The sequence below is a fragment of the Dipodomys merriami genome, unplaced genomic scaffold (assembly GCF_024711535.1).
Source record: "Dipodomys merriami isolate MVZ:Mamm:240054 unplaced genomic scaffold, mDipMer1.0.p SCAF_4, whole genome shotgun sequence".
In the NCBI taxonomy this organism is placed as follows: domain Eukaryota; kingdom Metazoa; phylum Chordata; class Mammalia; order Rodentia; family Heteromyidae; genus Dipodomys; species Dipodomys merriami.
Genome location: NW_027205603.1, coordinates 89921917 through 89943414, shown reverse-complemented (window position 1 = coordinate 89943414; position 21498 = coordinate 89921917). Strand labels below are relative to the sequence as shown.

The window sequence follows — 21498 nt, the reverse complement described above, 5'->3', positions numbered from 1 at the left end:
TTGTGGCACATTTAATTTTATACCATTTTTAATATAAGTTGTACAATGTTTAGTGTGACCCTTTTATGACAAGCATTGTTAAAGGAATTCTTTCCCTGTTTACAACTATTTATGAAGGCCTTTTTAAATAAGAGAAACATGAAATGGTTAGCTCACACACACAAAATTTCTTTCAAAAGTTTATTTAGTATCAAGCAAGAGGAGACTTTGCTTAACACTACAGAACATTTCAAGACTTGAGTTACAAAAGAATACCACATTATTTTCACTTGAAACTGGCTTCCCTTTTTACGCATGTTGGCAAGAGAAGAAAAAATACTAGCATATGGCTTAAAGATAAAATAACTAAACTCTATGGAAACCTTTAAAATGAAAGGTGAGGCTTATGTTAAAAGAATGGATTAACATATTTAGTAACCTATCTTTTTGTTTAACACTAGTTAATCAAAGTTATTTTTTTTCCTTTTGATGACCTATTTTTTCATATACAGACTAGAAATAACAAAATTTTACATGTCTTGTTTTTTCCTGCCCAGGTGGATGGTTCAAACAAAGTAGTTTTAAGTTCCATCCATTCAGGTTTTAAGCATTTTGATTTATTTAAAAAGGGATTGTTCATAGAAAAAAATTACTTTGAACAGTATACAGGACGGGTGGAGATTGGCTATTTCACAACATCAGACAGTACAATCAGTATCTGCCATATGGCTGGTCTCTGTAGATGCCCTTTGCCGTCCTCACTGAAGGTGCTTTGTGTCTTGAGTTAGTCCACTCCTCTTGCCCTGAAATTGGTAAGACGAATCACAATTAAATCACTGCATGGATCCCACCGGCTTCATTTATCAGAATCCAACTTCACCCTAAACTAGCAGTAGATGTCATACTGAAGTTACATATCTCTGATGAACTGATAAAAGAAACAGGGAATGCAAAAAGGTATTATTTTGTTGGCAAAACTATCAGCATGGGAAGGAAAGCAAGCCTTGTATGTGTCAGACAACCAACTTGGAGAGGACTTTCCTTTACTACTCACTCAATTCAAGCTCCCAAGCTCAGGGAGCAAATCCAACTGCCTCCTCCAAAATGTGAAGGGATTTATGAGTAGGAAAGAGAAGAGAGAACCACTTACATTTCCCCTAACAGTGAGAAAGAAAATGAACACCAGCAATGGAGGGGGTGGGGCGCTGAGAAAAGGAAGAAAGACCACAGAGCACACTGGGAAAAGCAGAATTGAGAAGGAGCCTCAGTCTTCACAGACTCTTTCATAGAAAGACTCCGAAAATTATAGGGTTAGGGCTAAAATGGTGCCTCCTTGACATTTCAGGAGTAAGAAACAAAGTTAGTAAACAAAGGTAAATCCATCATCTTTATCTCCTGAACTTACATCTCTAGGCTCAGGACTTTTACAGAGTTACCTACAGGTTTTGGATACCAAAGAGTTAACTCCCTGCTGCAACACACAGCAATCTAAAAGCCACATGTCCATAGAGACCAATTTAAAAAGCTGTGAAAGAAAAAAGCTTAAAATGACCTCTTCTTTTGATACAAACATGTAATCACCGTCACTCCCTCAAGCTAACTTACATCAATTTAAGTTTACAGCATTCAGTAAGGCAATGCATTTCTCTTAAGTGTTTGTTACAAATAACAAAAAAAAAAAAAAAAAAAAAAGAATCAAGGTAGGTTATCACAGCTTTGGGCAGGTGATACAACAAAATGCACTTCAAAGGAACACCGGAAAATGGTTTTTCAGTTATGTTCAGAGAAATGTCATAGCATCCATTAACCAGGACCCTGATTCACTTGCAGTGGGCACCAGGCAATCTCAGAACTCTGTGCTGATTGAAGCTTCATGCTCTCTGATCTCTTTGCCCTGTGGCAAAGGCACGTCTTACCATCATTTTGTGGCTGCAGCCAGTTCTTTTAATTAAACCTGCCATCCTCTACATATTGAGAATTTGGACATGGATTTCCCAGCGTCTCTGTCTGCTTCATTTGAATTAAGGAGAGGTTAGATGTCTCCATGTAAGTTACTCAAGACTGTCCACTCCCTGTTCAGTGCTGTTGTACATTTTATGGAATGACTCTCAGTGTACATTTTTCAAAGTACTAGAGACTGTGAATGAGTTAAAACATAAAGAAGAGGTGGGAAAGAATCACTTCAGATGGGTACTCTCAATTTCTTCATTCTGCTTTAGTATCAAGGAACAAAGCCACTTCAGGCTATCAAGTGTCAGTAGTTTTGCAAATTATTCTATTAAGAAAAACAGCATACAGTAATCAACCCCACAAGACAATCCAAGTTTGAACCAAAATTCATGTATTTGTGTACAAGTCTGTAGTTCTCTTTAAATGTTATATTAAAGGACCTCCTGAAAAGAGATAGATACATATAAAGGAACTAAAACAAGACTGCTTCTTCAGTCTAAATGGGTTTCCAGCGAAACCTATGAATTTCCCCTCAGTAGGATCGTGTGGTCATTCTGCCCCTCACTCACCATAGGAATCGTATGTCTCCTCACTGAGTCCATGTCCATAATCATAGTAGTCAGCTCCACTGCGTGAACAAAAGAAAAAAAAAACATACATTAGCACAAGTGATTTGGCTGTGCGTTAAAATCATACCCAACCAAATATCCCTAAGCTAAAGACACTAAAAACCAATAAAGGTGTTAAAAATAAAATCAGTTCTCACTGCAATGATGGAGCACTAAGACAGAAGGACCTGAGATGCTCTTCACTCCCAGACTTGCCACACAGCACACAGTAAGTGTGTCTGACATCTGAACTACAATTGGTTAGTCACCAGTGAGCCTGAAGACGCATGGGCTTCAGGGGGCCTGCGGCAGTCCTAGTACAGGTGCGGAGAACCAGGCCTGGGCTGAGGCAGCAGTGACAATTTCTCAACAGATGGAAGTGCATTTCTTCCCCAAGCCCAATCTGCCTACTATGCACCTACCAACCAAAGAACTTGGTACTGGGTGAACTGTAGGAATTTTACTTTATAGTCTTCATAATAGGGCAGAGACACTTTATGTCACTGGCACTATTACCATCATGGTGAGTGAACTGCACTACTGGTGTGAAGGCACCCTGTTATGTGCAGAGATAACATGTGAGAGCGGTCTTTTGGGGGAATTCCAAGTTTTTGGTGACGGGTCTTCTCAAATCACAGCCAAATCCATGTTCTAACTTATAATATCCTTGAGAGAGCAAAAAAAGGAAAAAAAAAAGAGGTAGCCAGTTATTATTAAATCCTGGAGATAAGGCAAAAACAGGCTTAAATGTGGTTCAACGTATTTGAACTCTGCATACTTTTAGAGGCATAGGTTGGTGCCAAAGCTGTATCCCAGAACCATGCGCACTGACTTTCAGAGGAAGACCTGACCTTCCATTCCCCACTCAGGCTTTCCTTCTTGTTGTGCTACTTCATTTTGCAGAATGAGAACTGTCACCATCATTTCTTTTTTTAAAAAATTTATATCTTACGGTAAAGGTGATCTATAGAGGGGTTATAGTTACAAAAGTAATGAGTACATTTCTTTCTGAACTGTTACCCACCCCCCCTCTTCATTTTCTACCACTTCCCCACTCCCGACCTCTCTTCTCTCCAAGTTGTGAAGTACATTTCCAACACAGTGTCTAGTGAGTATCAAGGGTAGATTGGTTCACCCTTTGTCCCACTGTTTCTGTGATTCCCCTTTCCTTCCCCAAATCAGATAAACTTATATACAAGACAAAGGGTACCGAAATAACAAACTGACAACAGGGAATAAACCAAAGGAAAAAAAAAAACTGCAAACAGTACAACAAAAAACCCCTTGTTTCCATGTTTTCATTTCTTGGAGTTCATTTCAGTAAGTATCATTTTATATAGTCATACACATATAGCTATTGAGCCATTGTGATCATCTCCTAAGAATATCCTCCATCATTTCAACTTCCAATCATCAAAGAAGCTTCAATCCAGTAGAAACCACCCAGGCTGGCAGTTCAGCATCCAGGCTGCTGTGATGTGGGGAAGTGACAGTGAGAGCATCTCCTCTGCCTGCCGGAAGCACTGCCAAGCCCAAGAAGGGCAACACAGAGGACACTGCTCAAAAGCACTGGCCATGGACCCAGCCTAGAACCTCACTAAGGACAGCCAAGGCCCTGACTCCAGGTTTTATCCCTACTTGGCTCTCCAAGTCTTACTTCCTTTCCAAAGACCAACCATGAAAACAGTGCATTACTGAGATTCTTCCGAGAGCTCCTCTTTCAGCTCCTCTTTCTGCCAGAAATGTATTCTTTCCCCTCATCTCCTCCAAGCTGTTTCCTACTCAGTTAGCCTACAAGCCACTTCCATAGATAATTCTCCCAATCAGGGTCTGGCTGGCTCCCGCTGCAGCCTACTTTCTTTTCCCTTGCCCCAAGCAGGTGTGGAGGGGCTTGGTACATGAAGGGGAAGTCCCTCCACCACTCCACTGAGTCTGGATGGGGTGCTGAGCAATGTCCTAGAGGCCAGAAGGAGAGAGGCGGTGGAAGGTCAAGGAAAAGGAAGGAGCAGAGGCAATGCTGGCTAGCAAAGCCTGCCCAGCAGAAGAGGAAACAAAGTATAGAGGCAGGAAAACAGGATGAAAAAAACCTGAGTACCCCTGAAAGTAGACCTATCAAATACAGTTATTAGGGATTTACAGAATGTTTGTGCTGGAGCATTCCGTAGGAAAAAATGTGCCCTTTGTGTGGGGCACACTTTGTATTCCTGGGCTTATCACAACCTCCCAAGTTAGCTTAATAGAGTGCAACAAACTGGGTATGACATGAACTGACTCTATAACATAAACCCTGAACCTGCCATGTCACGCCCAACTGCTTTCCACGCTGCCAGGATCCCAAAGTCCCTACCACAGATGACTGTCATACCTGGTGGCAGAGGGCCACTGTCCACAGAGGCCTGTTCATTACAGAGTTTAAAATGGTCTTGTAACTAAGTTCCCTGGTTCATGACAAGGCCAGGGGAGGGGTGTACCGCTGTCATTCCATGAGCACCCACGCCCCAAGCTCGCACACAGAACTTTGCAGTCTGGGGCTCCTCTCCACCTGCCTGGTCACTCTTCCACCTGGCTCTAGTTTGCTCACCCTCAGAGCAGAAGTCACGGCTGTGGGAACAGGGTAGTCTTGTCACAGAGACTGGTCATTGCTTTGGTTCTCTGTTGCCTTAATTCCTTCTCTCCCTTTCTGTAGTCATAACCTTTCCCCCAGTCACAATTTTTATAAACATTCTCAGTCAGAAGAAAGAATGAGGACTAGCTGATAAAAGAGCAGAGAAATGTTTGCATGCAAAAAAGAAAACGATGCTAAGAAAACTGGTTATTTACACGCAGAAAGCCAAAAACAAGCTCCTATCTCTCATTCTTCACAAAAATCAACTCCATAGAAGATTTTAATGTAAGATCTGAGACTTTGAACTTAGTAGAGAAACTACCAAAAAAATTAAGAGATAAAGGCACAGGTAATTATTTTCTATATAGGATTCCAACTGTAAAGGAAGTGAAAGTAAAAATACATAAATGTATCAAATTAAAAGGTTTCTGTACAGCAAAAGAAACAAATACTAGGATCAAGAAGCACCCCACAGAATGGAAGAGAAAATCTTTACAAAGTATTCAATAGCCAAAGTATTCAATAGACAATTTTAGAATATTTAAAAAAACTCAAAAATTACACAGCCAAAAATAAATAATGCAACTAATAAATGAACAAAGTGAACAGACAGTACGCACAGGAAGTTCAACTGGCTACTATGAAGAAATGTTCAACGTTCTTAGCCACAGAAAAGATACAAACCAAAACCACTAAAATTCCACCTCCCCTGAAGAGAATGAGCTTTGTCTACTCTTGGTTGTGCTTCATGGTGTAGAACCACAGCTTAAAGGCTGTGCCTACTCCACGTTGAATGGAACTGTCCTAACAGAATGACTCCATCTTGTTTAAGTAAACAGCTACTACCAGTCAGCACACCAGGAGGCTCAAACAGATGACTTATTTATGTCAATAAACAAACACACCAGAAAATGTATTAAGTCATAATCACACACATACCCCACCCTCCCCCCCAAAAAACACTGATTGCACCACACCAGAGGGAGCCCCCTTCCTTGCCTGAGACTCTAAAAAGGAGCACCCTAAAGCAGAGCGGCGGCAGGCATCTGACCCTGCAGCCGTGTCACCAGTCACAGGCCTCGCCCAGGAAAACTGCTGAAGCCCAGGAGCGCTGCCTCTGTCCTGCCTGGGCCGCGCCTCACCCTCACACCCCACTGGCAGCCACCTGCCACCTGGACGGGCATTGGACATCGCTGTGCCCTGAGCCGCTCTGAGCCTGGGGTGCAGTGGGGTCCCCTCCACGGACCTCCCCTGCACCTGTACCAGCTCTGCTGTGCTCCAGCACAGCTGTCTGCAGCCTCTTCCCCCTCTGAATTCCTGCGCGGCGGGAAGCGCCACCTGAGAGTGATTGCTACAGTGAAGACTGCAATAAAAAACCTATGTTGCCAAGGCTGGCCTTCGAGTGACCTCAACAGGGCTCGGCACACTAATGCCAGTCAAACTGTAGCTTTTGAATCTGTCCCTATTCAGCGAATTCAGATACTGTAGAGTTCCTCTAAGTTTCTGACACGGCTTGCTCACCACATCATCCCCTTCAAAATGACAATCACCAAGAAAACAAAACAAATGCTCCTCAGGATTCGGGGCGGGGGGTGGGAACCCTTATACACTACTGGAAGGAATGTAAACTAGTGCAACCACTATAAAAATCGTAAGGGAGGTTCTTCAAAAATAATTTGATTCTGCCATACCACTGCTAGCACACACATGAAGGAGGACAAACCAATATAGAAGAGGGATCGATCTATGCACAATAGCCTAACAGTTGAATCAGCAACATGACCATCAACCAATAAATGGATACAGAAAATATGGCACATGCAACAACATGTTGTTATTATTCAGCCATAAAGAAAACTTATATTGTTGTTTTCAGGAAAATGGATAGAACTGGACATCATCATGTTGGGTACAATAAGCTAAGCTCAAAGACAAATGTGTCATATTTTCACTCACTTTTGTAATCTAGAGTTGAATATATGTAGAGATATAGATATAGATACACATATATATTACATAATGTATTTGTATATACTGGGAAGATGAGGGGACAGGGAAGAGGAAACAGAAACAGAGGGCAAATAATATCCAAATACCTTGAGTGCATGCATACAGATGACATAAGGAAACTCAATGAAAGGTGTTGAATAATGGGAGGGTGGGGATGGGCAAGAGCAATGAGGCGTTTAATCTGATTAAAATTATATATATATATATATATTATATATATATATATATAATTATATATATATATATAATATATATCTGTGTGAGATATCAGAGTAAAATCCCTTTGTAAAATTAATATATGCTAAAAAACAATAACAGAAATGTAAAATGGGTCCTGTTAGGGATGAGTATCCCAGGGAAGGGGAGGAGCAGGTAAATGTAAATGGAAACATTGAAAGATGAATACAGACAAAGTACTTTATAGACAGACAGACAAACATAGATAGATAGATAGATAGATAGATAGATAGATAGATAGATAGATAGATAGATGGATAGATAGATAGATAAGACAGAGAGACAGATAGATAGACAGACAGACAGATTGTACAACATGGATACTGTAATTCAACCACGCATTGTACTCTTAAAAATTGCTAAAACATGAGGTACATGATAAATACAAGCATTTTTCAATCATACATAACTAAAGGAAAAATAAAAACAATTATTTCTAGTGAGGGATGAGGATGGTTACAGAGGAGGTGAATTTGATCAGGTACACTATGCTTGTATGAAAATATCACAGTAAAATTATTTTACAACAAATATATGGTTTTGTTTGTATACTATTATCTGTTCATGTCCTGGGGCTTGAATGCAGGGCCTGAGCCCTTTCCCTGGGTCTTTTTCCCCAAGGCTAGCACTCTACCATTTGATCCACACCTCCACTTCTGGCTATTGCTGTAAGAATCTCATGGACTTCTCTGTCTGGGTTGGCTTCTTACTGTGATCCTCAGATCTCAGCCTTCTGAGTAGCTAGGATCATAGGCATGAGCCACTGGTTCTCAGCTAAAACTAACATATATTAATACTCTATTAAAAAGAAAAGCCAGCATAAACAAAACAAACAATAGAGTTTTACTAAATAAAATACTGCAGCTATTAATATAAGGAATTTTTGTTGCTGTTGTTGGGGCTTGAACTCAGGGCCCGGGTACTGTCCTTGAGCTTTTGTGCTCAAGGCTAGCCCTCTACCCATTTGAGCCACAGAGCCTCTTCCGGGTTTGCGGTGGTTAGTTGGAGGTAAGAGTCATGGATTTTCCTGTCTGGGTTAACTTTGAACAGCAATCCTTATATCTCAGCCTCCTGAGTAGTCAGGATTACAGGCATGAATCACAGGCACCTAGTATAGGATGCTTTTAAAAATACAATGACTTTTGTGTGAGAACAAACATAAATTCCGACAAAATCTTATGCAGCAAGGCTGGTGTCAAGTCTCAGGCGAGTCCTCTGTGCCTACACTAGGCCCCCATCGGTGGTGCATCCTGGGAAGTTGTGCCGGCTGAGGGTCTGTGTCCAGTCAGCCTGCCAGGAGCCATCTGGACTCAGCTCCATCATACTCTTGCAAGGGTCAGCCCAGCATCTAGTCTTAATGTCATCAAAATAACTTCTCATTTTGTTGAAAATAAACTGGCTAGTGTTTTTAAGAAATATACTAAATTAAGCAAACCTTATTCTTTCCAAAGTTCAGACGTTACATCATAATGCCTCCTAGAAAAATAAAACTGTTGTTCTTGAGAACTGTTGCAAAGAGATTAACATTTTCATAAAATTGGGAGGGGAAAACACCCCAAAAACTTGCACTACGGAGACAGTTCTCAATTGTTTAACTTGGAATTCTGGATGACAGACATTGAGATTAATGAAACAGAAGAAGAGTCTAACAGCTGCTGACCAAACTAAGCATCCTTCATGAAACGAAGAGCAATAATAAGGATTTGTACACACTGGAAAACTGTCTGTAGATGCTCTAACACAGCTCAGAATAAAAAGGGGAGGGATGAGGGTGTGAAGACTGTTTCCCAATGAACAGGTAGATAAAAGGTAGCATAATTTGGACCAGCAACGATTCCATGTTAAGACAATCCCAGTTTTGACAACTGAAAACTTTAAACTGACATTCACTATCATTTCACCCACTTTCTGATTATTTATTGCAAGACTGTCATCAAGCTGAGAAGCTGGGAGCAGCTGAGCCCCATTCTCCCACCTGTCAGTTCCAACTGAATTGCTTTTGCAGCATTTCATTCCGTGTACCTCAAATGTCTATTAACCAAAGACGTGTCCTATTTCCCAAGGATAAATGAAAAACCGAAAATATAGCAAAAGGGGGAGAAAAAACACTAAAACTCTCTTTGCTTAAGGATATAACTTAGAGCATTAATAATAGGCAAGAAAACTCCAGAGGGTGAATGCCCTTCCCTCCATCAAAACGCTCAGGAGTAGAGTCCTCCCTCCAAGGTCCAGCGAGGGCCTGCCTCTCTGGTACCCAGCCAAACTCCCAGGCCTTCTGCCTCCTTCCATGGGACAGCTCATAAGAAGGGATCAAAAGAAGACCAAGTACTTAGCATAATTCTGGCTTTCTTTTTTGTGAACTGAGGACATACTCAGGAGAAGGCAGAGGGCTGGCGGCTAGCTCTAGTCCTCTCATGCTTCCTTCCTTTCTTCTCAGTTCCTTAGAAAAAACAGCCCTTAGATGGAAGACCATTTTCGTTTTTTAATAGTTCTTTTTTTTATTGTGAAAATACTGTACAGAGGGGTTACAATTACATGGGCAAGATAATGAGTACATTTCTTATCAAGCATTGTAGCCTCCTCCTTTGTTTCCCCTTCCCATCCTCCCCCCTACCCCCACCTCCCCCTCCACCCAAGTTGTAAAGTTTGTTTTCAACATAACAACTTGTACATCTCATTGTTGCAATGGGTCCACCTGTATCCCTAGTTAAACGATTTGTTTTTCCCCTTCCCCTCCACAAATTATACCAACATCAAATACAGTGAAAGCAGGGGTTATACTGTGGGGGAGGGACATACAAAGCAACAAAGAAATAATCTTATAAATGTGTTAGAAACAATCGCATGAAAGAAAAAAAAACATTTGAATACATATGTTAGGGTTCATTTCCCTAACATCAACTTATCTGACCTTTTCTGCTTGACTCAGACATATACTAGTTATTGCAAATAAGGGAAACCATGGGACCTATGTTTCTTTGGACCTGGCTTACTTCACTTAATATAATTTTTTCCAAGCCTTTCCATTTCCTAACAAATGGGGCAATGTCATTCTTTCTGATGGACGCATAGAATTCCATTGTGTATATATACCATATTTTCTTGATCCATTCATCTACTGAGGGGCATCTGGGTTGGTTCCATATCTTAGCTGTGGTAAATAATGCTGCAATAAACATAGTTGTGCTGGTAGCTTTAGTGTGGTCTTGTTTGTAAACATTTGGGTAAATGCCCAAAAGTGGGATTGCTGGGTCATAGGGGAGCTCTATGTGGAGTCTTTTGAGGAACCTCCATACTACTTTCCAAAGTGGTTGAACAAGTTTACACTCCCACCAACAATGCTGTAAGGTTCCCTTCTGTCCACATCCCCTCCAGCATCTGTTGTTGTTAGAGTTCTTGATTTTAGCCATTCTAACTGGAGTGAAGTGGTATCTCAATGTTGTTTTGATTTGCATTTCTTTTATGGCTAGGGAGGTTGAGCATTTCTTCATGTGTCTATTTGGCCATCCTTCTTTCCTCTGGAAGACCATTTTCAAAAACTTTAAAGCTTTTCTTGGTCCAGCTATCTGAGAGAAGAAACAACACCAGATGCAAGATGGTGTGGCCCCTGGACCATGTTCTGATATGAACCAAGACACAAGCTACCACACTGGACTCAGGTCCAGTCCTCCTGGGCTTCTAATTGCCATCTATCTTCTGAGGTGAGCAGGAAGACCACAAACTGAGCAAGCACTCAGGCCTAAGAGATGTGAGTGTTGCATGTCTTATACCAGGGAGAAAGGGATAAAAGGTAAGGAAAAGCAATGCTGTATGTGAATAAATAGCCTTCAAAGGTTTCTTCTCCAAAGGATAAACTCTAAGCTTTCTAACCACACAGATGAGCTGGGTCCTCCTAGGGCCCTGTTTGGCCCAGCTCCCATCACTTGATAGCTTCATGTTTACATTTTGTAGAATTGCCCTTAGGTAAAACGACAAGTTTCACATATAAGATGTATAAACTAAGTTTTCATTATTGAAATGGAATGGCGATAGATTAGATATATGATTACATGAGCCTGACATGCTCTCTATCTCCTAGGTAGATTAGTGATTTCCCTTGGAGAGGTCATGGTATAAATACCTCTGAGTCTGATGCTATTTACCACACTCCCTATTTCCTGGTCTTTCATTTTAGTGTTGAGAAAGTAAGAGATCTGAGTCCTTTCCTATCATGATTAGAACTGGGGAGAGAGGGCGATGCCTCTTGCTGAGTGTTACCCATGAATACCATCCTGTCTTGTCTGGACACAGTTTTCAACACTTGTGTTGTAATTCCCTCAATCAGCGTATTAAGCGATTTTGAGTGAGTGTATCTACTATGACCTTGTTATTGTTCTAAAAGAACTGAGAATATTTGAGTGAATGAAACACACAAAACCACTCCTTGTAGATCTCACTCTTCAGCCAAGAGGAAATGGCAAATGAGTGTAATTAAGTAGGAATGTATGTTCACAGGGGAGGAAGGTCAGGTCTACTGGGATAAGCTGCCTTGAGGACACAGCCTCATTTGCTCAGGCTGGAGGAAATGGGTACTGGCTGCTCAAGTATTTGTATGGAACCGTGATCAAGGCAAAGGGAATGATGTTCTGAGAAATGACTACAGACTTGTATTTTCAGTAAGATAGATTTGCTGTGGACCAAGATGTAGTCAGTGTAGTTTTGCCCTCTTTAGTGTGAAGAAGATGTTAGAAGGTGAGATGTAGAAACACAATGTGCAACTGGAAACCTTAGGAGAAAGGCCTAGGAGAGAAACTACAAGCACAGAAGGTTTTGCTTTTTCATATTTTACCTGAAAGAAGAAATTAGATAAAACTACAAGGGATTTGTATAAATAAGAAAAGGAAATCAGGAACAATCCAACTTTAAGAAGTATGAAAGAAGAAAAGTACTTGTCAGGTTTGACTGATAAGAAAAAGCCAATGAAGTAGAAAATAAAACAGCAAGTACATTATTCTAGCAGCAAAGTATTGAAATAATATTAAGGGGGGAAAAAAGGTGATTACCTACCTCACATAATTACATAATTATCATCTGAAAACTGACAATTAGCTAACAAATTTGGCAATGTTGATAGGTTAGTTTGGTAGGGATAAAAAGGCAATGAGGATGGTTTTAAGAGATGAGAAATAGTCAAAACAGTCACAGTGCTACTACTAGAAAGTAAAAAAGAGAAAATAGTAGACAATGGGACATATGTTTTTGTTAATGACATGAATCTAAGCTATGTCATAGATTGAAGGGACAAAGGAGGCCAACAAAGGGCAAGGAGAGTCCAGAGAACGGATGTGAAGGTGACCTTCCGATTTCCTGGACTCCACAACTTAGGGCTGGGATGCTGTTGGGAGATTCACCACTGCAGTGTGCTCAGAGAAGTGAAGCCTGGTGCTCTGGAGGTGCTGGGGAGGGGGGAGGCGGCAGAGTTTTGGCAAAGGGAATGGAGGCCCTTCCTCCAGGTTCAGTGACACCCCAGCTTTGGAAGATAAGCGTGGGGTGGGGTACCAGGGAGAAAGTGCTATTGGTAGCACAGCAACTTTCCATTCATTCTTGGAGACCAAGAATACATAGAGGATTTGGCAGTAGTGGGCCACATCTCAATGAACGCTCTGTAACGATAATATTTTGATACAATACTTGTGGCCACTTTGGGGCTAAGAGGTAGTGAACCCCCTTGAGAAATCAAATTACTAAGTTCCATACTAACTGAGTTTAATCCAAAAGAGCTAACTAATTTCTGGTTATTTTGGTCTTTAAGGAAAATCTTCTCTGTGGTTATTCGAATAAAATGAATATTTTAGCTAACTCTTAGTAAAGGTTTATTATGTGACAAAGTCCAGTAGAGGGCCGGCATGCCTAACCCATGTACTTGATCTGGACTGATCTGTCTTTTATAGTATTTTCATTCCTAGGAGCCTTTAATCTTTACACTAACCATTAAGAATTTCTGTAGATAAAGCAGAATAAATGAAAAAGCAATATTTACAATAAAATTTTGGGACTCTATGGTTTCCCATTACCACAGAACAGATGATTTAAAATTCCTTCAGGGTACATAGCTAAAAAAAGCTCATCTGCTTTCAAAAAGAGGCTTACTTATCTAATAATTCTTTCATAACATTTGATAATATTTTCTCAGGAGGACAATGAATAAAAAGTTGCAAAATCAGGTTGTACCCTCTGGATGGAAGAAAAGTTATTGTCAAAATCTAGTCACCTGACTTGTGCTGGCTACCCTTTGGCCTTCCCTAGATCCTGATGACTTGAAGTGTTTGGGGACCTAGTGGACAGCTATTATAACCTAATCTGGAAAGGGAGTTAGAGGTAGTAACGTTGCTTTCTGTCGTCCAAGTTTTGCTAAGTGTGTTCAGGTAAGCCTGTTTCTACTTGAGTATTCAGAAACTGATGGGCCAGTCTTGATCATGTGACAGGTAGGAGATTTGGAGGTTTCTGCCCATGAAGATCTTAGGGTAGCAGGATGGGCCATTTCATAGGAAGGCTGCACTGGATTTAAAATGCTTTAGACAACTGGCCCTTTGCTTCTGTCCTGCTGGCACATCACTGGCCAACCTCGCTCACAACATTAACAATACTGCATCTTCAAAGTGGCCCACAGAAGTGGTTTTCTACATGTGCCTATAGACTCTGGATGTCTGTCAAATCAAAATACTTTCATGATAATACTAGGATGTTATTTTCTTTTTCCCTGCTAATATTTACACTTAATAATATGGGTAAAAACAGCTTTACCAGGAATCAAAGCAGTGGCACATCAGTTGCTTTTATTCTGATAAAAAGGGCATTTTTGCTTAAGAATGTCTTTGATGAAGTAAAAAAAGAAATTCACTAATTCTGCTAACTTTTAAGTTCTCTTGCAGTGATCCTGAGCAGAGAGCAACAATATTCTCGGAGACAAGCACCTGGACAAGCAGGCAGCCCGGGTGGCTAGCTGCTCTTCACAGGCATTCTTCTACTCCAAAGAATAGGAACAGTAAAGGACAGACAGCAAGAACCAGGATTAGCAGATGCTTCCTCAAAGTGCACAAAGGAAGCCTGCAATTTAAGAGGAATAACTGACAGCATTTGCTGCCAGTGATACATTTTGAGGTACAAGTAAAACTATAATTTTGAAAAACTGATATTTATCAATATAAATGGATAGTAAGCCTTCTCATTGTTGTTGGTTCGGGAATCACCATTTTAATATTTTGACATTGCATAATGCAATGTGTTAAATCAGGAAGATATGCAAGGCTCAGTGAGTAAATTATGTTTTTGAAAGTCTAATGCATTAATGTTTGCCAGAGGATACAGGGTATTTTAATGAGAAACATTGAAAGTTTACTGGTAAGGTTTCAGAGTCTACATTACAACTAAACTTTAAGAAACACCACTTGCCCTCTTTGTGTGGTATCAGAAAATAATATCCACAACTATTTGAAATGACTAGTTTTCCCTTTCTAATGACTTGTAGGTTGTTTGGCAGTGTGTGTTCCCTTTGTATTTCTTTTTTTTGGGGGGGTGGGGGGCGGAGATCTGGTCATGGGCCTGAACTCTGGGCCTGGGCACTGTCCCTCAGCTCTTCAGCTCAAGGCTAGCACTCTACCACTTGAGCCACAGTGCCACTTCCGGCTTTTTTCCCCCCTGCTTATGTGGTGCTGAGGAATCGAACTCAAGGCCTCATGCATGCAAGGCAAGCGCTCCACCACTGAGCCACCTTTCCAGCCCTCCCTTTGTATTTCTATGCCACATTTTGGCGATGCCTGAAATACTTCCAGCTTTTCATCATTATTATACCTATTATGACTAATGATCTTTGATGGTTTTTTTTGTTTTTGTTTTTTAAATTATTGTATGAAGTTATTTTTTCTTTCTTTTTCCCCCCTTTGGTTTATCCCATTGTTACTGTTTTTGGTTTTGGTACCCCTGTGTCTTGTATATATGTGTATCTGATTTGGGGAAGGGAAGGGAATAACAAAATGGTGAGACAAATGCAACAGTGATACTCACAAGACACTATGTTGGAAATGATCTTTACAACTTGGAGGGTAGGGGAGTCGAGGGAGGAGGGACAGTGGGAAAAAATGAGGGAGGGAGTAACACTGCTCCACAAGAGGTGTACTTATTACCTTACTTATGTAATTGTAACCCCACTGCACATCATCCTCATTAAAAAAAAAAAAGTGGGGCCGGATTCATTGGCCAATGCCAATAACACTGCTAGGCAGGCTGATACCTAGATCCTGGTTTGAAACTATTTAGGCAGAAAAGAATGAGATTCCATCTCTATGTAACTCATCAGCAGAAAGTTAGACTGGAGGTATGTCTACAGTAGTAGAATGCCAGATATGAGCAAGCAAGCTAAGACAGACTGAGGCTGAGGGAGTTCAATTCCAATACTGGCAAGAGAGAGTTAGAGATAGAGACAGAGGGACAGGGAAATAAAAATGTTACTGATAGCTTATTTTCAGAAATTGCCACAGTCACCTTGCCTGTGCTAGAGTTAGTCTCCTGTTGTACCTCCACAGCCTTGTATAGACCCTCTCTCGGCTGGCCAGGCACAGGACCAGATAAATTCTCACGGAAGCTGTTTCCTACTGCTGCTGCCCCACAGGACCTGCCAGCTTTCACCATTATTGTTACCTTTCCTAGATTTCCTTCGAGACCCTTTTCAAAAGTCTCCACAGTTGCCACTGAGGAAGCCTTGTTACTATGAAGCTGTCTGGAGCCTGAGAGAAGGAAGGAAGTACACCAGAGTTGTAAAATGTGCTCCCACTGCATGGAGGCAGATTAGCTAACAGGGCCAAAGAGTATCCTGAGGGTCCAGTTTAGTCAGCTTCTGGCACCCTTGTACCTTAGACAGATGTCTCTCCATCTCTATCTGCTTCACCTGACTATTGGAAGATCAGCCAAAATTGCATGTGGAAGCATGTATAAGAAAAGTCAATTATAGAGAACCAGCAAAACTAATGATTAGGAGACTAGAATTAGGGTTAAAAGTTCTATTAGGTTTAAATTCTGTTCTTCCATTTAAAAGTAGGCAGCTTAATCTTCTGAGTTTCAACTGCTATTTATGTATAAAACATAAAAGATATTCAGCAAAATCACCGAAAGGAATATTGCATAGATGAAGTTTCTGGCTAATTATTGCTTAATAAGTAATTACCCCAATGCTGTGTCTTAAAATGACAGAGTGATGACAAAGGAGTAGCAATTAAATGGGGTCATATACACAAAGCACTTTCTACTGTCCTGCTACTTAAAATAAAATACATGGTAACTGCTATTCTTACCATTATTGTTGTAATTCTGTTTGTAAAATCTCATTTAAGATGCAACAATCATTTGGTCCACAAAAAAGATGTTAGACCCAGTTCAGGTTTGCTGGAGAATCAGATATAAATTTGCCTTTTATAGGTAATTGCTCTCCTTCTATTCTGAAATACTCACAAATTTTACCTCCATTACTCAGTACAAGAATGTACTAGTACTTTGCTGAATCAAATGGGAGGAATCAATCTTGAGAGGTCATGTGGCCTTTCTTAGGCTATTAGACTGAAATACCATAATCAGCTGACAACAGCAATTATTTTGAAAGACTTTTACAGATAAAGCGTGGATGACATGTCATAGTAACTTACTGTAACAGATAAGGCAGTAATTATTTATTTTAATCTCCTGGGAGAGACTCTGAATCCTTTTCCTCTTATTCTGTACTGCATAGATCTTGAGAGTACCACCTTCTTTGTAGGAAGACTCAGGAAAATAGATTGGTCAGGGAAAGCAGTAAGGATTCACTTGCCTTAGACAGACAGACTCCTAACACAAAGGGGGACTGACCCTAACAACAGCCTGGAGCTAGTGAAAATGAAGTCTCGGTCAGTGGGACACTGGTAACAGAAGCTGCTTGTCACTGCTTATCAGGAGCTACATACTTTCTTTTATCTTTAAAACAAATCACTCATTGTAGTTATAATCTCCATTATAGAAATTTTGGAAAGTACTTTCTATCATTTTAGAGTCAGAAACCAGAAACTTACCTTTTAAACTGTACTTTTTTTTTTTTTTTTTTTTGGGTCCGGTCCTGGGGCCTGAACTCTGGGCCTGGGCGCTATCCCTCAGCTCTTCAGCTCAAGGCTAGCGCTCTACCACTTGAGCCACAGCGCCTCTTCCGGCTTTTTTGTTTTTGCTTATGTGGTGCTGAGGAGTCGAACCCAGGGCCTCATGCATGCAAGGCAAGCGCTCTACCTCTGAGCCACCTTCCCAGCCCCTTAAACTGTACTTTGTGATATGTGCTTGGTTACCTTTTTCCATCAGTGTTTGTTTAGTCTTGTGTAAGTCAAGTGGAAATGGTCAATACTTAATGGGTTTGATAGAAACTTAGATTTGAGGCATATGTATCAGTTTTAGAGGATATAGGGGAAATTTCCTGGAAGAAGAAAAGTCTAAATTGACAATGCAAGATCTGACAAAGTTGAAAAGTATGCTAAACAGAACAACATCCTATCTGTCTTGGTAATAAGCAGCTAATGAGAGACACACAGTGCTTCGTCTCTAGACACGTGGCTAGAGGGCCATGAAGTTGGGAAGAAAAGCATTACTGACTTCCTTGCTTGGATTCTTTTCCACTTCCTCTGCCATCCCTCATCACCTCATTGAAGAATCAATAACTATACTGAAATAAGGAATATGACTGGATACTTTAAGAGCCATGTCATTCTAGGAGACAAAGGAAGACTACTGAAATTAAGATATAAGCAAAGTCTGAAAGACAAAGTGAAGAGTCTTTCTGAGATGCTAGAAATGGCTCTAGGATTGTATACCTAGATAGTAAGTCACTGAATGATTTGTTTCAGATAGGTGTGAATTTCTTTCTTCCATGTTCATTTAAATTTAACTTCTGTGCTAAGGGAGTGTGCTGCCTAGTTGAACTTGTACTCTACTCCTTTTATTTTTTAACAGGACCAGGAGGGGAACCAGCAATAAACTATTAATTTCAAAAACTCTGCTTCTTAGCTACTTTTGCAGATGAGGTAGTTAAGAGGTAGAAGGAAAACTCTAGGGGGAAAATTTCATAAGATGTCCTAAAAGAAGGATAACCAAGGCAGGTGCTGCTGACTCATGCCTGTCATCCTAGCTACTCAGGAAGCTGAGATCTGAGGATCGAGGTTCAAAACCAGCCGGGGCAGGAAAGGCCATGAGACTCTTATCTCCAATAAACAACCCCAAAACCAGAAGTGGTGCTGTGGTTCAAGTGATAGTGTGGTAGCCTTGAGCTGAAGAGCTAAGGGCCAGTGCTCAGGCCCAGAGTTCAAGTCCCACCACCAACCAAAAAAAAAAAAAAAAAAAGATAGCCAGCTACTCTTCCTCCTTCTTGTTCCTGGCCTCCAACCTAGTGGTTGGAATTACCATGGCACCATGACTGATAAGAGCCTCAGAGGACAGAAGACAAGTAAGGAGAATGAAAAAGAAAGGCAGAAGCCTAAACACTCAGTACCCTCAATATTATCACACTAGCTGCTCACATGCTCTCTAATTAGATTGAATCTGTGGTGAACACACCAAGCTTAATCCAGTGTGGAAGAGGTATTACTGTTTTGCTCATAGAGACCTGGCTGTGCTTTCCTACTGCAACAGAAAACAGCCCTCCCCCTGGAAGGGTAGAGATACTGTACAGAATTGAAAAAAAAAAAAAACCACAAAACCAAGTATAGCCTACAAAATTAAGAAGAGTGAGAGCAAGGGTGGGTAGGGGAAGGATGGGTGAGTATGCTGAAAAGAGTGATGTTGATTGAAATATGCTATATTTATAAACTGCTTGTTAAAGGGGAACTCCTTTGGTCAACTACTTAAAGATAATAAAAACATTTATATACAGAACAACAAAAAAAAGCAGAGTAAAAAAATGTTGTGCTTACAGAATCTCCTCTTTTGGCCTGACACAGCCAAGTCACCCTACTCTGTGTCCATGCTGATGTCTGCACGGTGTGTCCACACAAAGCTGTGTGCATGGCTCTAATACATTTGGCTCTTCATTTGAAAGCATGTGTCTACATCTTAGGAGACAACACAGAACTAAATGAGTCCTTCTGAAGGCTAAGTGTATTAACTAAGTGTTATATATGTACATTATGCTCTTATTCAAAGAGAGCTGTTACTACTAATCCTTCTGTGGCTCCTTTCTAAATAATCAGTCTTTCTGAAAGTATTCTGATGTCATACAAACCATTCATTCAACATTCAATCTTGCCTAGGAGAGTAAGGATTTTATCTGTACAGTAAGGAATTTTACTACAGTGAAACAAGCCTAAAAAATTAACAGTAATTAGTAATGTCCTTATATTGGCAGCACCCTTGAATTTCATAATGGCGTTGAACTTTCAAGAAGGTAAGCACTGCTCCATATACTCATATGATTAAAAATAAGGCTTCTCTGGAAAAAATTGAGTAAAATATGGCAGGCCCAGAAAGATAAAGGGCACTTCTTTTTGTTTTCATCTACTGTGGATTTTAGATCTAAAATATAAACATGTGAAAACATACATAGGACCAGATGCATATATACACATTAAAGTGTATGATATGCACAATGGTGTAATTTCTTTAAACAATTAACAGTTTAACAAAAGGAATATCAGGAAGCTGAAACATGTCTTGTGTGAGAGGAGTGAAAGAATGTGGAGGAATGGTAGCCACATACAGTCCTAATACTCTATATACATAACTGAAAACACAACTAGCAACCTTGGGTAGACAGGGATGCACAGATGGGAGGAGACGAGGTGACTCTCACCAAGATATCTTGTATATTAACATGGACATGTTACATTGAAACTCCTTTTACAACTATTTGGAGATTATAATTTAAAAAAGAGGTAATGTATGGCTGCTCAAAGTCACACAACAAATGACAGACCTGAGATTCACATTCTCATTTGCTTTTTTATTCAAATTTCATTAATTGTGTTATAGCTGTCAGTTAATTTTAATGATGAATTAAGTTCTCAAAAACACTAAAACTAAAACACATTAAAATTAAGATTTCTTTAAAAAAAAACAAAACATAAGAGCAATACAACATTAAAACACAAAGAAACGATCCATTGGGCATAACAACTTTTTCTGGCAAAGATAATTTTAAAATGTTAGCAATTACACTTACTGTCACATCACGTGCAATTTATATTTTAATTCTTTGCATAATGTATTAAAGCTGTGTATCAGGACTTTGTGAGGAAAACCATCCCACAGACTGGCCTTGAAGTGAAGTCTTGAGAATAGGAAAGGGGTCAAGAAGAACTTCCCAAGGAAGAGGTTAGGACAGTTGCTAAGGATTAGTTTCATAAAAATAAAATATATACCAAGTTTCAAAAATATAAAACATTCTTTTGGGTAGAGAAGATCATAAATTAGTTCATTAAGTCTACTTATTAGTGTTTCTAGCTCTGATTACTGAAGTTTAACCTCACTGTGTACATACTAATCTTTTGGAATTGGATTCTTCAGCTTTTCTAAAAGTATCAGAAATGGTTTATCAACATTTCATTGGTCAGTTTGTAGTAATTCATTGAATTACTAATGTTTTTCAGCTAGTTCTTCCATCTGCTATACTAAGGTATCTTGGGGGAAATTTCTGATAAATACATATGTTTGATATTTGGATTTCCAACCCATAACTATTGCTCACTAAGAGAACCTTGATTGTGATCTGAAGTGTTTACATCTGTGATATAAATAAATCTGGATGAAAGTCTCAGGAGACTTCGAGACTATTTGCATTCTTGCTATTGTCAGACAATGTTAGTCAAGCAAAATTTTCAGTGATTCTGTGGAATTTGATGAAACAGGGACTTGCTTCAATTTACACCTTAAGTCACAGAGGCTTTGGCTGCTTTGGATGTAGCTCAGGGGTAGAACACTTGTTTAGCATGAATGAGGAACTGAATTTAATTCCCTGCACTGCACAAAGACCAACAGACCCTCACTCTTCAAATACACACAAATGAAGTAATTTAAAGGATAGGACCCACAGCACTGTATTCAAATTTAAATGCACTGTCATTTTTGGTTTGGTTT

The 21498-nt window shown here is 40.1% G+C and overlaps 1 protein-coding gene across 3 annotated transcripts in view; it reads right to left on the bottom strand.

Moving 5' to 3' along the window:
* Khdrbs3 (KH RNA binding domain containing, signal transduction associated 3) overlaps positions 1-21498 on the bottom strand; it is a 145211-nt gene that overhangs the window by 5362 nt on the left and 118351 nt on the right. For 2 of the 3 annotated variants that reach the window (XM_069991454.1, XM_069991455.1), the window contains exons 8-9: positions 2499-2557; positions 167-782 (exon numbers count right to left, since the gene is read on the bottom strand). In XM_069991454.1, coding sequence (XP_069847555.1) covers positions 691-782; positions 2499-2557 — 151 coding nt within the window. In that variant the 3' untranslated portion in view covers positions 167-690. Of the gene's footprint in view, positions 1-166; positions 783-2498; positions 2558-21498 lie in introns of those variants that run through there. The other variant, XR_011365715.1, reaches the window with a different exon arrangement.